General features: G+C 42.7%; 1 protein-coding gene across 7 annotated transcripts in view; it reads left to right on the top strand.

Annotated features, from left to right (window-relative positions):
• Pfk (ATP-dependent 6-phosphofructokinase) overlaps nucleotides 1-17,449 on the top strand; it is a 70,123-nt gene that overhangs the window by 13,159 nt on the left and 39,515 nt on the right. For 4 of the 7 annotated variants that reach the window (XM_075886985.1, XM_075886983.1, XM_075886981.1 and 1 more), the window contains exons 6-13: nucleotides 792-900; nucleotides 4,409-4,504; nucleotides 5,198-5,290; nucleotides 9,709-9,834; nucleotides 10,857-10,921; nucleotides 14,179-14,254; nucleotides 16,539-16,685; nucleotides 17,152-17,222. In XM_075886985.1, coding sequence (XP_075743100.1) covers nucleotides 792-900; nucleotides 4,409-4,504; nucleotides 5,198-5,290; nucleotides 9,709-9,834; nucleotides 10,857-10,921; nucleotides 14,179-14,254; nucleotides 16,539-16,685; nucleotides 17,152-17,222 — 783 coding nt within the window. Of the gene's footprint in view, nucleotides 1-791; nucleotides 901-4,408; nucleotides 4,509-5,197; nucleotides 5,291-9,708; nucleotides 9,835-10,856; nucleotides 10,922-14,178; nucleotides 14,255-16,538; nucleotides 16,686-17,151; nucleotides 17,223-17,449 lie in introns of all 7 variants that reach the window. The other 3 variants (XM_075886978.1, XM_075886982.1, XM_075886980.1) reach the window with 1 other exon arrangement.

Here is a 17,449-nt window from a genome sequence, read left to right as displayed (position 1 = left end):
GTTTTACACAAAATATGAATATGAGTTTTATTAGGTTGTTGTTCTGGTTCCGCAGTGAGGGTGCTTTGATTATTCGAATTTTGGACCCTGAAGTAATGGCAGAAGGAACGTGCATTACTTTTTTGCAGTAACAGTAACTTGTTACCTCTTTACCTCTTTTTGTAAGTAACAATGGGCAGTAGCATGGTCCTCCATAGTTTGTGTAGCTTGTAACTTACTTAGTTGCTTTTCTTTTGGTAATGCATGCAGCACTTGTTTCTATTTATTGCAAGTTCCCACACATCTTCTAAGTAATTTGTTAGCACTGCCCTGTGAGCATGGAAAAAAATTTAAAATTTTGTCTATTAATTATTTTAATTTGTATTGTTATTCACATTCTTCTGTGTTTGAGTGTGTACATGCATATGCACACACTATAGGAAAGATTGCCTTTCTGCACCATGGGTCTAAAGTAAATTGTGTGAAAGTTTTTTATTGCTAATGACTACTTACCGTATAATGTATCAGATGGCTCTCTAAGCATTCTATGGCTGTTATTTTATAGATTAGAAAAGTTCGTACAAGATATATTCTTGCGTCCCATTAAGGAAGGCTTAGCGAGAGTTGCGTACAATGCGCATGATTGCAGGTTTTCTTTCCAGCCAGTGATTTGATTCTGGTGCATGTTAAAGGACAAGCAGAAAATGTGGAGGCTGTTTCATGAATTTGAAGCCCTGTGTTAGGTTTTAAATGCAGATTTTAAATGCCTTCTTTGCTTCATGCGCATCTTTTTTTTTTCTCCCTTAACCCAGGTATCTGGCCATTGTGGCAGCCTTGGCCAGTGAGGCTGACTACGTGTTCATTCCCGAATTACCGCCAGAAGTCGACTGGCCCAACACCCTCTGCGACAAACTGATTAAGGTGAACTGCCACTTCACATAAATTGATACTGTTCATTGCACTTCAAAGAAAAAGTTTGCATTCTTCACACTTCTCCAACCATAGCAAAAAACTCTGCAGAAGCTCACTCTGAGAGTAGTGGTGTGTAGTTATTTACCTGCATTGCTTCTAACTACATAACTGATTCAGTAATATAAACTGCAGCTTTAAAATCTAATATCATCATCACACTGCACCTTTAAATGTATCCAACCGACAGTTAAGCTGAAGAGAGCGTTGGTGACATCATTGGTTTTCAACTGTAGTGTAGCAATTATATTGTATCATTAGATATTTAATGATCCATAATTACCACTTGATTGTATTCTCTTAATTCTGTCTATCAAATAAATAAGTCCTTGGAGCAATTTTAAATGCGAAGCATTTCTTAGCGAAATTCGGCGACTTTGAGCTATCAATCTACCTATCTATCATTTATCTATCTATCTAGCCGCCTACGACTTCTAGCTCTCCTGGCCGTTTCAATAATGGTATTGATACCAAACTTGGTATGGCATAACATGACTGTATGAAGAACACATTTGACTAGTCATAACATAAAAATCATGTCATGTATGTCATGAATGTCATGATTTACATTTCATGGTACTGCAGCTCTTGTGGTGGTTTCGTTCACATGGCATGTTGGAAAACTGGTATAGTATGGCATGATTGCATGTCGAACACAAGCGGCAGACCCTAACATGAAAATCATGACGTGTGTCATGTAACAACATAACTACATGCCACGCTCATGATGCACTCGTGGCCGTTTAGCTAGCGTCACATATACAAAATTTGGTATTACAGTACTTGAATGGATGACGAAGGTATGTGATTAGTGAAAACATGATAATCACCATATGCGTGTCATGTAACAACTTGACTACATGCCGCGCTCATGATGCGCTGGCGGCCGTTTCGCTAGTTTCACTTATAATAAATTTGGTATTATGGGACGTGAATGGATGACGAAGTTATGATACTGGTGCAAACATGATATCCATGAGATGCCTGTCATATGATAGCATGACTACATGATGCGCATTCATGATGCGCTCGCGGCCATTTTGCTAGCTCCACATATATCAAATTTGGTGTTACGTGACGTAAATGGATGATGAAATATATGACTGGTGCAAACATGATAATCCTGACACGCGTGTCATGTGAGAACATGACAACATACCATGCTCATAGCGTGCTCGTGGTTGTTTCGCTAGCTCCACATATACTAAGTTTGGTATCATGTGACGTAAATAGATGACAAAGGTAAACGACACATCCAAACATGATAATCATGACACGGAAGTTATGAATGGCATCATTTACCTCGACCTCGTAACGTTGTGCTGATTTTAAAGTGACATATCAACATTTCTCATTCGTGCTTTGCATATCATCGATTCCCACTGTGCATGGTATCTGCCAATTTTTCTTCTTTCGTTCTTTCTGGGCATCTCTGTGTCATTCAATTGGAATGACATAAGCATATATAGAATTGACATTGTTCTGCAGTTATGCCGCAATTTTCAATGCCACTAGAAATAAACCACTTCTGCAGTCAAGTTGTCTTCAGGAGCTTATTTGACTGTAGAGCTCATGTGCGTGCTGCAGTATTTGGCCATATGTTAAACTAGATCGAATACCCCATTTTTTCACATGCCGCTAACAATTTTCAATCAAAAGTGCAGGCAGTGAGAGGAGTCCATCTCTATCCCTCATAGCTTTGCTGCTATGTGTAAAATGGTTGTTAGTGCCCTCTGTGGGTTCTTTTGCGATGGAATGAACAAGCCTAAGTACTTTTAATACATGCTTGGTAGAAAATGTGACCACCAGCTTGCAGATTTGCTACTAACCTACAATCATATTAAATTTAGGAACATCACTCTACGTATGAAAAAGATTATTAGGGACTATTGGATAGCATGAAAGTTATGTGCATATTCAGTAAAAAATAAGGACAAGAAAGGCATGAAAACGTACAGGTCCAACACAATGGTAGTGCTTTAGTGACGTAGCAACGTGAAGCTCGTTTGAGTGAGCAAGGTACCGCAGTAGCAGTGGATGACATAAGCAGAACGTTGGCACCTGTAGAAGTTAGCAAGTCTGTGTGATGAGGGCTAACGAGTACGGTGATTGATGAGAACAGAATGTCAAAAAGTGGTTTGTGCAGAGATAAGAATGAGAAATATCTCTGTACATTCGAAGCTTAATATCAAATGGGAAATTGGGGATGTTGAACAGGTGCAGTGTAACAGTGCAAGGTGACGACGCACGTAGAAAGCCAGCATGGACATGTTGCAATTGTGAACTTGGTTCACAGAAAACTGGGTGACATGTTCAACATCTGCAGCCCTGCATCCCAGTCTTCTCCCGCCTTGTCCCTTTTTTTTTTTTTTTTCAAGCAGTTTTCTTCACGCTCCCTACATATGCATTGGTATGGTGTACATATCGGAATAGGGCAGTGTGTCGTCTACAGCCGAAAACAAGGCTCTCTTCTGTGGTGATGGCCTGATGTGCGAACCCTTTCAGCCCTGGGTTTTTCTATTTTTGTCGGACATCTCTTTTGTGCACGGTGACCACAAACAAAAAATTGAGCCAGTCGTTCAAGTATTGATGGAATGATGAACATGGCATCAAATTAGGTTATCACGGCTCAGTGGTTGTAAATAGAGAGAAATGGCTTTTTTATTCCTGCTACTCTCTACAGTACACAATATTTGAACCAACGTCTTATTTGCCATAGCCATAATAATCGAAACTGCTTAAATATGTCGCCCCGCCGCGGTGGTCTAGTGGCTAAGGTACTCGGCTGCTGACCCGCAGGTCGCGGGTTCAAATCCCGGCTGCGGCGGCTGCATTTCCGATGGAGGCGGAAATGTTGTAGGCCCGTGTGCTCAGATTTGGGTGCACGTTAAAGAACCCCAGGTGGTCGAAATTTCCGGAGCCCTCCACTACGGCGTCTCTCGTAATCATATGATGGTTTTGGGACGTTAAACCACGCATATCAATCAATCAATGCTTAAATATGTTATCTGAAAAGGGCACTTATCTGCTTCAGCTGATGTGCCTGGGCTTCACTCAAGGCTTTGATCAAGCTTCTTCTTTGTGGCCCCCAGCTCCGCAAACATGCCATAATTTTGATGTCAATCACAGTGGGGATTATTGAAGGAGTATTCATTCCCCCAAAAATGAGCAAATTTGGTTTCATTTCCAAGGTGCTAAGGGAAATGTGTGATAGTCTCAGTTGACACCACCAGGGTCAAAAGGGTTAAAGCAATCTACTGCAGCCCTATTTGTTCCTACAGCCTGGTGTTGCTTTCGGCGAGTAGAAATACATGGCCTCTGGTATCAGTGGTTGCCTTTGCTTCAATATTCGGGCAAGTTCGTGCGAAACTGAATGATTGCCTCTGCCCGGGTCTCTTGTGCACACTGGCAATGGAGATATCCTCATATCATTGTTATTCGTTGATGTCTTGTTGTTCAGGAAAGAGAGCACGGCAAGAGACTGCACATCATCATCCTGTCCGAAGGTGCACAGGATAGAGAAGGGAAGCCGATCACAGCCGAGATGGTCAGAAAGGCAAGTAACTACTGCCTTGCTTGCTCTGTTGTGCTTGCATTCAGATTTAACTTGACATTGTCACTGTGCTAAAATGCTTTGTTTAGTGTGGATACGCTGAAGAGAAAAAAATATAGTGGGCTTGTTTGTGAAATTTCATGCTGCGTGCAGAGTAATTATGTTTGACTCCCATGTTGACAGGAGCCTTGACGACTGATTTATGGCATCATTTGTCGAGAGAAGAGAGCGATTTAGAGCTGGACTTCGAGAAGTACTAATTGTAAATTCCAGGCCGCCTGCTGTGCTATAATGCTTGGCTCAGATGTTCTCTGAATCCTCGACCAGCTGTCGGCAGTGTTTTTTGACCATGCTCAGAGTTGTTGCAGGGCCTCTTCTAGATGATGTGCAGGCACGATAAACACAGGTGTGAAACCCCAGCTTTAATGGAACTCTAACATTATATCCAAGGCATCTGTCATAGCATGCATCTGTGTACTTCGACACAATATGGTGGTTGTTGGACTTGCTGCCACCCTAAGTATCGTCCACTGGAGTACTCTTTGATCTGACTTATACACGACATCACTGCAAAAAAAGAAAAACAATGTCGCAATTCACTCTGTGAGCACTACATACCTTCACTTGTGCCCATGCTCTTTGCATGCTCTACAGTCATAACAGCCGAGTTACCCTCGCTTGTTCTTTCTCTGGCAGGTAGTAGTCGAGAAGGTAAAGCAGGACACTCGCATCACTGTCCTGGGCCATGTTCAGAGAGGTGGGAGCCCATCTGCTTTTGACCGAGTTTTGGTGAGTGCCTACAACTGCCACAAATTCTTCTTGTGTACAGTAGATGTAACCTAAAGGCACCAGGAAAATATCTTCCGCTTAACAGAAGTTCCATTTACTGAGAAGTGAACAGGGTTTCAGAATTCAATTATGAAACCAATCATGTTAGAGGCAGTTACATTTAAGCAGCAATTTCGTTAAGGATATTTCCACTTGCTGGAATCTGCTGTTATTTCGTACTAGGGCATGCCACTAGTGCTTGAATGACATGAATACTAATTAGATCACATGCTTTGTTCTTCAATTGATTGCTTAGCCAGCTGCAAAAAATTACGCAAGAATGTTTATTTTTTTGTTCTCTGATTAAGGTCTTGCATATACTGTATGAGAATGCGTATGGAGCTTGTCTACGTTATGGGCTACACTTTGCTTTACGCATATGTTGAAACTTCATATGTGATAATTCGCTTGACATCAACTCCAAGTGTGCACATGCTATAACATTGGTTATAATGGGTTTAGAACATCCATTCTTGTTGCAATGCTTACAGTTTGCCTTTCAGATTATTGTGACCTGCTTATTTACTTTGTAACTTCCTCATGTTGGAAAAAATCATGCTCCCAAAAAGGCAAATGAAATGTTTTGTTGGAGATTCTTGTTCAACGAAATGTGAAGGGATTAGGAAAATGCTTTCCGGTTAACGGGAGTTATGTTTACTGATAGATGAATGAGGGTGCAGAGTGCAAGTATGAATACAATCATGTGATAGGCAGTCGATTCATTTAATGGGGGACACGGGTCTTAGAAATGCCAAAATTCACAAAAAAATCGACTTTTCGAAGCTGACATTTTCGAAATCTGCGCCTATTTTTGCACTTATCTGAGAAGTTTCTAGCTTCTCACGTCATTATTTCTGGCGCGAAATCAATTTATAACATCCCTGTGAGATGAATGTGAGCGCAAATTGATGCTAAAATCGCGCTTTTTCCGCGCCAAACTGTTGCCATGTTCATCTTGGTCTCGTTTGGAAGGGTCGTTCTTCATCTTCAATTTCCCGCCACCGCTGGCTCACCTTGCTCATTGGTTTTTTAGCAAAAATGCGTCATTGAGAAGCACTAGCGCGCGATTCAATTGGCTGCTTGGGGCACGTGACCAAATTTAGGCATCCGATTGGCCAAAGGGCGCTTTCGGCATCTGCTTCACCATCGTGACGCGCACGGACATGCGCCATTTTGTCATGGTGCTACTGACTGCTTGCGGCAGTAAAGAAGTTCTGGTGTAGGCCTAATGCCCCTGACACACGGGCACCCTGAAGTCCTTTAGACAAGGGTACATCTTTCGGAAAGGCGTTCGGGCACAGTGACACACGACGAAGGAGTAACACCTTTCCGGCAAAGATCCTTTTCGCAAAAGCAGATCCCGCATCTACATTTCTGGCAGGAAGGGAGTACTCTCGCATACAGTGTGCATAATTTATCAATAGAAGAAAACGTGTCGCAACACTGCGGTGCCCTGTCAGTATTTTTTTGCGCTGAGAAAATGTTTTCATTTTCAGCAGCAGTGCGATTTGTTCAAAAGTGAAGTCCTATAGTCGGTCCATACTCTCAAACGCCTGCATTACGTCACTAGCGCGATCATGTTAGGGTTGGCAGCGGCAGTTGCTGTGTCGGGCTCACTCGAAAACACTGCTTAAAGTGGCCGTCGCCTAATAACGGCAATGTGTCTTCGAACCAGCGTTCGTTGCGCACATAGGCCCAAATTTCGCGGTTGATGGCTCGGGGTGACAGTGCGGAAGCAGTCAAAATGAAGCTGTTCATGACGAGTCTTTGTTTGAGGCTCATCACTCTTGCCCTCGCAGCGTTTAGCTCATCTTCGATGGAGCTGAGGGCGACAAGAGTCAGGCCCACCTTAACTTTTGCTTTATCTCTGTCTCTGTGCTGAGACATCGCAGGACCACGATGAAACGCGGCACGCCGTCACTGTCCCAACTGAACGCAGCCATGTAAAAAGCGCTACAAAAAACAAAAACAGCAAAACACCGACTGTTTATAGTTGCCAGACGAACTTAAGTTGCTGCCAAAAACGCAAAAAAGCGAAAGAAAATTACAGGTATGCGCATTATAAGCCACCAGACAATAAAAAAAACGGTTTTATGCTCCGGCGTCACTGAATGTGATGTACATGCGCAGATTCTTTTTAATATTTCCAATCTTGCTGCTTCCTCAAACAGCGCTATTTTTTCTGCAGCGTTCTTCTGAGGCACCGCCTAAAGCAGTAGTCCGGTGCCGTGTGTCATCAGCGCCACTCCTTTCTGTAAATGGTCCCCTTAGGCAACAAAAGGGGTTTACTTCAAAGTCCTTTACTTTTGCCCGTGTTTCACGGGTATAACTCACGTACGAGCCCGTTGGTTGCCGACAGCGTTACTGAGAACAACTTTGTTTTGCAGCCTCATCATTTAGAGGATGGCAAGTAAAAAGCAGAAGTGAAGCTACCAGAGATATCAATCTTTGTAGTGAGGGAACGGAAGTGCAGTCTTATTGCTAAACCCGCCGATGTTGTGGTTCCCCCCGCCTGACGAAAGGATTTTGAACTGCGCGACGGGTCGTCAGAGTGGAGTACGCCGCGCGTGTACCAACAATCCGTTCGCAGTGAACATGCTCGCGGCCCTCGCAATGGAGGCTACTGGCAACAGGTAGACTGCTTTTAACGACGTGTTCGCATCGTCGCAATCTCCGCTCGAAAATGCGGCAGTCTTACGTGAAAAGGGAACTAACACCTCGGCACTCGTGTAGCCTCGAAATTGATGAGCGAGGGAGCAACTTTGGTTCGCGACACTTACGAGTAACTTATTTTGGACAAGCCGGAAAACATCGTCGCGTTATTCGACGGATCGTGGATGGCGCACGCACATTTGTCGCACATCGCCGTCAGTGCAGTCACCAAACTGATAAGCGGCCTCGCGGCAGACGAGCCCACAGCAACAACTTGCTACAGGACTAGAAGAAACGACATGCTCGTACAAACAATCAGTCCTATTACATTCTCGGTGTAATTAACTACTAAAAGTATGTGTGCCATGATATTTTTTCCTCGGAACGGCGAAATTAAGTTTTAACAGCATTATTCTCGAAGCACAGATTTTGACCACTTTCTTTTGCTTGTTCGGTAAAAGTGGACCTAGGACAGCTAGTGCTGTAATTGTTTTTGCACAATGTAGCTAAATGTGCACAACAAACAATGCTGGGAGCCTATTTTTAATGGGCAGCTTCATTTTTTTTTTATTTTAATATAAAAATTTCTGTATTTGGTTACATGCAATGAACTTTACTGTGCTGTAATTCGAGAAGTACTCGTTCAATTTTCGATCAGCTTGCAGTATTGCACTCCTTAGGCTTTCTAGCATTCATTTATATGTCAATGGCTATGTAATTATAAGTGCATACATTACAGTTAAAAATGTTAGAATTCTTTGTTTTTTCTTCATTTTCTCAAAATGGCAATTTCGTACACCCTGCATGAAAATTACTGCAATATATCTGAAACTATTACAGATAGCAGAATATTTTATTTTGCAGCATGAAGCTATATGTTTGGAGCACAACACATAGGAAGCAGATTTTGATTTCTCTTGATGCAAGTTTTTCAAACTAGTCTTTTGTGTGATCACACAATGGCCACATTGAGGGCTGTGAAGTTTAGTGTACTGTAAAGTAAGAAATAATGACCCATTCAAAAAAGTGCTTCTTATGTTGCATGTCTTATGCTTTCTACTGTCAATCCCTATGTTATTTATAAATTTTGGACAGGTGGTTCTTTTTCTGTTATGGTAAGAACAATAGAAATTGTTATCTTGATTATTTAATTAACTAATGAAGCTACAGAAAAAATAACTACATTTTTAGAATCCGGAAAACAAACTAAGTAAGTGTGCCAACTTCCGTCACACTTGGTTAAAAAATAAATGAGAGAGCCCTAAGAACCATGTACCCCCTTAAGCAGAAGTTCTGTTTAGAAGAGTTCAGTTTACTGAGAGTCGACTGTACCTATGAAGCTACATACTGTACTAGAGAAATACTAATTGCATATTAGAAATCTGTGCACAAGTATATAATAGCACTTCACCAATATAATAGTATGTCCCCTTAAATGCTATAAAGTAAACACGTAAAATGAAATAACTTGCCATTCGGTGAACATAACCACGCTTTTGCCGGTGTCCTAGCACTACAGTATCATAGCTTTATCGTCAACAGCTCTGAATGTTAGCACTTCTAAAAATACCTGTTCGTTTTTTAGTAGTAGATAAGTAGGACTTATCAGAAGTAATCTTTCCTAAATGTTTTGGGGGATTTCTCCTACGTGTATTGTACGGGATAAAACTGTTGCTCAACAGGCTAACGTGCAGTGGTTAGAGTAAATCGGGCTTTTCTGAATGCAGGGCTGCCGAATGGGTGCAGAGGCTGTACTGGCCCTGTTCGAAGCGAAGCCCGACTCTGAGGCTTGTGTTGTGTCCCTGGATGGCAATCAAGCCGTGCGCGTGCCGCTCATGCAGTGTGTTGAGAAGGTAGGTGCCAACACTATTGTACGATGGAACCCCATTTGTACATTTTCTTGTGCGTAACGTTTCTGGCTTCTGATTCCAGCAAGAAGTCCACAGGCACTATCGGTGATGAACAGTGCTGGCGTCCCAAAAGTGTATCGCGGATCTTGCACCAAGTGTGCGCAACACCGATGCCAAATGCATTGCACTCCCTTCGTCTGCTGGTGCTACATGTAGTCAGGCCTAGCAGCATGACTCCCAGCTTAGAGCAGCATAATAAGGGCTACAGCTCATGTAAAAGAAGTCGGAGTTGTTAAAAAGTTACTGCTGAGAAGTGCCAATAACAGTTGCTTGGGTCTATAGAGTTAACTAAATATGCACTAGAAGGAACTCTGGCACTAGTGTCTATGGGAGCTGCAACGCATAACGCTTCAGCGAGCATGGGAATTGTGGGTATGACATGGATTGGCCTTGTTTTCATACTTCATGGTCTTTTTGGCTTCCCGTGGCTTGAAGTTGCTTTGTCACGAAACAACAATCAGCAAATGTTCAGTAGCTGTGCTTCACCACCTTAATCATTTAGGCTTACCATTTCAAATCGAGTCGTGAAGTTCAAAAGGGTTCATTCTCTTTTTCGAAACAAAACGTTAACAAAGCAATAAACGAAGCCACAAGTGAGTCATACCAGTGATTCCCATGCTCACTGAACGATCGCAGCGTCATCGCCCCCTCAGTTGATTTTAGAAAACTCTATGCATGGGTCCAGTCATGAAATTGAGCCATTCGAAGTCATTAGGCAGTCGCGGTAAGAAAAAGCTAGAGCCGAGGAAACGTGGAAGTGCTCACACCGAGATGCTCGTGTCTATCAATGTATTCCACTCTGGCACTTGTCAGTTCTGTGATATTCCGGCCTGATTAGCTATGAACTGTCGCTGTGCTAGATGTGCTGGTTCATGCCTAATTGTTTTCAAAGTGGCTTTACTATTAGTGTTATTGTGTGGCAGAAGCCAGCAAAGGAAAACGTAGCGCGATGCATTGCTGTGCAGACAAAAGCGGTTGCCAAGTGCATGGCCGACAAGGAGTGGCAGAAGGCAGTGCAGCTGCGTGGAAAGTAAGTGTTGGCGACAAGCGTCGTTTTTTTAACTTGCCGACTTATCCCAAATATGTCGTAACAGTTAGGAATAGGAGCTTGTCCTTGAATTTTGCGAATGCTGGATGAAGCGTTGTGAAAAAAAAAAGTTGTGAAGGTTTCGCCGGTTGTCCAACAAACATTCCGTAGGAAGTTGTTTCTGTCAGGTTTATGTCAATCGGTCACTGGAGCAGGCAAATGTTAGCAATGTCGCTTAGGTCACTGTTATTTAGCAATAGAATATGTTATAGTGGTATATAGCATTAATTTTATTATTACAATGTTATATAGCATTAGAAACTGTGTGTTGCTTCTTTATTATTATTATTTGAATTTATAACTGCTTAGGTATTCGTAAAAAAATGTTTGCTCAGAGCAAGCTCATGATGAAAACGCACGTGCGAACTCACACACACACACACAGAATAATTGCAAAAAATAGAAACAAGTTCTGTCATCACATGTTTTTAATGTGCGTCCGGAGTTTCTTCGCTAAGAAGTACTTGACATATTTATGTTGATTTAAAATATGTGGGAAGTTGTGCTGTAATGATTGTAGGCTATATTTGTTTCGAAATCTAGGAACATAACGCATGTCATTATTTCTGGTATTGGCGCCCCGCCGGGGTGGTCTAGTGGCTAAGGTACTCGGCTGTTGACCCGCAAGTCGCGGGTTCCAATCCCTGCTGCGGCGGCTGCATTTCCGATGGAGGCGGAAATGTTGTAGGCCCGTGTGCTCAGATTTGGGTGCACGTTAAAGAACCCCTGGTGGTCGAAATTTCCGAACCCCTCCACTACGGCGTCTCTCATAGTCATATGGTGGTTTTGGGACGTTAAACCCCACATAATCAATCATTTCTGGTATTGGCAGAAGTGACTCTAGGTGTCAATAGTGCAGTAGACGCAAGAAATTCATTAAAATCACTTTTTGAGTAATAAAAAGAATAAAGGAGGCGAAAGGTGTTGGAGATGTTCTGTTTTAATTATTTTATGATTTCCCTGTTCACTTTTGTCCCATAAGTGTTGTCAGATGCGCACTTGAAATATGAGCCTACTAACGCAAGCCTACTAATGCCTGTTATGCCATGGCCAAAAAAAAAAGTATTCTTCTTTTTTTTATAAGATTTCACGGCAATTTCATTCTGAGAAACGACAACACAAGAGCATTCAGATCCCGAGAAAGGGCAATGCATTTCGTGTACTGTGTTATGGCTGCTTAGTTCAAGAAAGCCAGAGGATTAAATTTATCTGTAGTCTTGCACCAACGTTTTATCTGCAGGGTTCGCCTTGCACTTACGCAATTCTGCCACTGATAACAGGGTTACAAGTTTGAGTTTCATGCATGACAGTCATATTTAATTCTTAATTAATCAAGTTTAAATAATAATTAAAGGGGTGGTGACACCAAATTTCGAGGCTATTCCAAGCCTGTTGTGGGTTTTCTCTGTATGCAAGGGCTCTCCACACAAAGAGTCGGACACAACAAATGCGTAGAATATATTTTAATTCACTTCTAAAAGTGAAGCTGAATGCTCACTCTCGCGATCTAGGCAAATCCCTTGCGCAGCAACTCTGACGTATCGGAATAGGAGAAGTAATGGCAGTTGTCGTAACGTCACACCAGAATTGTAGGGACGTGAGTGACCTCCACCATCTCCGAAACGCATTTTGTGAACAAGGAGAGAACTCGCATGCCTGCTGTTAAAGAGTGTGCGGGCGTCCCTTGCGGAGACACTGTGTGCGTCCGTCAAGGACTCTGTGTGCTTTCGAAAAGACACACGACTCGTCGTTCAGAGACACTGCGTGCGTCGAAAAGTGGGGCTGTCTCCTCCTCTATCAGCGTCTCGGCGCCTATAAAAGGCCGGCGCATCGAGCGTTGGGCAGCTTCCTCGTCCACATTCTGTACATACGTTGTAAATATAGTGGCTTTGTTTCCTTTTTGCTGCCTTTTGCCTTGCCACTGCCACAATGCTACTGCAGCTGGCCATGGCGACTGTCAGGGCATTTGTCTTGCTGGCGCTTGGTGTGGCACGTGTTTATGAGAGCAGACGAAACTCAACATAATGTGCATCACAGCCTTGTGTGCCCACGTGACCAAGCCACTTATGCATCGACGTCACTGCCCGATTCGGCACTGCAAAACCGAAATCGAGAATGGTCCCCATAAGTAGGGCAGTATTAAGTTATTTAGCGAAAACACACGAGTCTTGGTGTGTGTATCGTGCTTTTTGGAGCTGAAGGAAACGCTTACAGCAAAGAACACGCATGCCACAAATTCGGTGGCACCACCCCTTTAACAAATACAGATGGTATTATTGCACATCTCATTCTATCGCATTATTCTTGTTTCTTCGGTACATGGTCAGTGAAAATTGCTTTGGGATCGTGCCAACCATTCTTTGGACCGAGAAATGCCCCTGTTCACTGTTGTCCCGGAAGTGTTGTCAGATGCGCACTTGAAATATGATCCTACTAACGCAAGCTATGTGTGGTCTCCTCCTAACCACAGCCAGTATTTGGATGTCCCTTAGTAACCTGCACACTTTGTTTACTTCATCATTCTGAAGGTAACAAACCAACAGTGCTGTTTGCCCACCTTTATCATTGATAGCCTCAGTGCTGCCAGGTTTAAAACTGTAGGGGCGTGCTGATAGTAATTGGTGAGATTGAATCAAGTAGAAGTCATGTAGCAGGAATTAGTTTAACATAGTAGCGAATTTTTATTAATAGCACATGAATCAAAAAACAGATATTTTTACCAATGTTGCAAGATAACATTTGTACCCTTGTACTACTCACATCATCAATTTTGGGCATCGCATTGTATGTCATAAAGTAAACAACTGTTTACAACTATACAAATATGGCGACAACAATGTAGTGGTTTGTTCACACGCTCGTGGCGCTTTGCTCGGCGGGCACAATTGATGTCCGGCTGCAATAACCTGGCTATCCTTGGAGGAATCATGATCATCTACGTACTAGCTTATCTTTGGTCCTTGCTGTAGTGAAAGGAGGGGAGAATGAGAAGTCTAGCCCTACTGATGCCCTCCCGCTCCTCAGACAGCTGGCCAAAAGACGTTTAGGCGAGAGTAGATGTCTTCATCGAGGGTTACCTTACTAACGAAAAAACTATTCTCGTTGAAACGTTTGCTCTGGTGTAATTTCTATTTCAACTATACCTCATCACTTAACCAGCCCCCATTTTCCCCTTGAATGTATGCGACGTTTTTTTGCAGGAGCTTCGAGCGGAACGTGCAGACGTATCGTATGCTGACGAGCGTGATGCCACCGAAGCTGGACAAGCCATCCTCGGTGGGTTGTCTTTCTTGAGTCCATCGCATTGCTCCTAGCAGCTCTTGCATAAATGTGTCGCTTGATGGTCTGAAAAAAATATCCTTTTGACTTCTATGCATACTGGGATTAGGCCCCGAAAAGGGTGAGTGAAATTTAATGCAGAGTATCGCGATGCATTCGTGCATCGTTGTGACTTTCTGGCTCGTTTCAAACTTCCTTCCCCGCATTAGCTGGTCACCCTCATCCGGCTGCATGCTGTGTGCAGAACTTGCCGAAAGCTTAATCTATACGCTGTGATCTGTGAATTTGGGCCAATTATTCACAAAAACATGTCCAGGTGCAGATGTTTGTTTGTTGCCTCTCCTTATCTGGAATGCCTTCAGATGATCCGAAGTTTGACAGTGAGAAAGCAAATGTGCAAGAAGGTCTGCATTATGTCAATACTGGTGACTCTTGGCATGCGAACCAAAGGTGGCCCATGTCTTTGGTGGCTTGTCGGCCACATTCCAGCAAATTTGTACTTCTAAGGTGTCATCCTTACTGCATGTATGCTCAAGTTCGTGCATGTTCTTATCCCCAACATTCCATTCTATCAATCTTGCCCTCCTTATGTATCAATGTTTTTGCACCACTCAAGTGCTTATACAGAACAGACTGAAAACAAACGTGAAAATTCTGACCCAAAGTTTGGTTTCATGTTGCATTGGCTGAATGTTTGTTAGCTCAACTTTCGTATAATGCAAAAACTGTGTTCCCCACCGACAACATGTTATTATTTTTTTTATGTCAACATTTGCCCCTTATTTCATGATATGCTACCGTTCAATTAAAAGCTACAGATAACATCCCTTGTGCTTTCCTGGCCTTCATTGAATTGTTCCCCTTGGCCTACACTAATCATTCGTTTCACCATTAGCTCCTTTCTCAACAACATATTGCGTACAATTAAAACAAAATTGTTCTCGGAGTTCACCACTGCAGGAACCGTGTGCTAGAATGGGAGGCAGGTGATAAAGCTGTACATATTGAGAAACTAGTGCATAGTACAAAGTGCCTGTTATCACTGCTTGAAGGGACGCAGATGCATGCCCTACCAAACCAGAAAAAGAATCTGGTCGTTTGTTCACGCCGTGAAAACTTGCAAGTGTACTGTCTTTCTCTGATAGTCGGTTCTTTTTTACACCTTTTCTGTACTATTGTTGGCCCAGCTTGTTCCATTGACATGGTTTACATGTGCTGTTTCCATTGCCATGCAGTGAATCGCACATAAGAGCATGTGTATGTGCACGGTCGTGAGTGTGTGCTGCCATTTGGCCAATTTAAGGGCCTCCCCATCTTAAAGTAAAAGACATGGGGCCTCCTCAGAAGTTTCTACAACTTACTTATACATCTTAATAGGGTTTACCTGTGCTAAAAGAAAAAGAAAAGCTAGGGCTATCGGGTGCAACTTGTGAAGCCCTTTGTGTAAGTGCGCTAAATTAGTGGACTTTCCAAAGGGGCTCAATGAGCTCAATGTTCTTTCGTAACAAAAAGAATATTATGATTTATTGATATACATGATTTTCAGTAATTGATATTTAACGATTAGATTGTATTAAAACATGTAATGCTTACTAATGATTCCAGGTTCTAATTACAATTTAATTTCATTTTCGCTTACACTCATTTCGAACAGACAGATATTGTACCTTTCTATGCTTCATAAAAAGTGGCCCGTCAACTCGCTGGACATGGTTGTAATGTCAGCAAAGTCAACACGTTGTGTAATGTACAGCAAAATGAAGTTACATGGAGACATACAGATTACGCTGGAGGTTCAGTTCATCTAAAGTTAAACAAAGTGTAGGGGGCCACTCTGAGGCTTTAGGGTATTTTTGTCTATGGTTTTTATGTTCTATACCTTCAAACACCGAATGTGGATGCATGAAAAGGAGCCCTGGCACAAGCTTCACTAGCTAATAGCTGGAGCAGGCCGTACCCTCTACGTGTTGATTCTAAAAATTTCCAGACAAATCAAAGAACATATGGGACTAGCGGTAAGGAATTGATTGTAGCTACGATATCAAATGGGTATGTCACTTCCGTAAATCAGCCTTGCCAACACCACTGGTATTTTGTTGTTGGAGAGGTGCCTCTTGTATTGACATTTAGTAGTGCCATGCGTAGTAGGTTTTTGCAGTGGAAAAGCATTAGTCTTGTGCTCACGTTTACAAACTTGAAGTCTGCCTTCGAAGGAACTACTCTGCTGCTTTTCTGTAATTTGCGCTCGCTCATCAACTTTCTTTTTTTGCACCATTTCTAGGATGGCTTCCGGATGGCAGTGATGCATGTCGGCGCTCCGTGCTGCGGCATGAATGCGGCCGTACGGTCATTCGTTCGCAACTGCCTGAACCGTGGAGATGTTGTTTTCGGAATCCACGACGGTGTTGAAGGCCTCATTGATGGAAATGTGAGTTGTTTTTTTTTTTCTTTTTCTAAATGTGAGCTCTCGAGGTTCTACTCGTGAAGCATAGTTCTGCTGTGTTCATGCACGAGAAAACACGTGTGTGCAGAGCTTATGTGCAGTTCACCTTTTTTGCCTTTTTTTTTCTAGCCTAGGTGGTTCAGGGGGCCCGAGTTGGCAGAGTAATCAAAAACGGAAGAGATTCAATGGGTGAGGAGGCGCCAGGTGTCAGTTAGTGGGACTGCAGCAGATGAATGTATGGGGTGCACTTATTATGCGAGGGAAAAAATCCAATTTTCGATTACTGAAGTTGGGGGTGCGTTCATTATGCGAGTGTGTTCATTACGCGAGTAAGTATGATATTTTTGACTGCTGGATAGAGCTTGTGCCATATTTTGTGTAATAGTAAATTTATCTGCTGTTGCTACTTCACACTTTATGGGTAAGTTTGTAAATGTGTGGCCTCCTGCAGATTCATTCCATTGCTTGGCATGACGTCAGTGGCTGGGTTGGCCAAGGTGGTGCCTTTCTTGGAACAAAGCGGTAGGTACTACAGCTTTTTGTTTCTGTGTTTGCTCGCTCTTGTGTTGCATAATTAAGATTGATTTACCAGCATGAAAAGACGAAACACATAAGAAGGAATACACTGACACAGCTCTGAACTCACAACCGATTCGTTATCTACTCAAGTCCTTTTTCAAGGCACGCATCGAAGCAACAGAAAGACAGCTGTTTGCTTATAAAGACAATCAACCAAAGGTAACATCACG

This window comes from Rhipicephalus microplus, chromosome 2, assembly GCF_043290135.1.
Source record: "Rhipicephalus microplus isolate Deutch F79 chromosome 2, USDA_Rmic, whole genome shotgun sequence".
NCBI classification, from domain to species: domain Eukaryota; kingdom Metazoa; phylum Arthropoda; class Arachnida; order Ixodida; family Ixodidae; genus Rhipicephalus; species Rhipicephalus microplus.
Note: the sequence above shows the minus strand (reverse complement) of the source record. Positions and strands in the feature narration are given on the sequence as shown.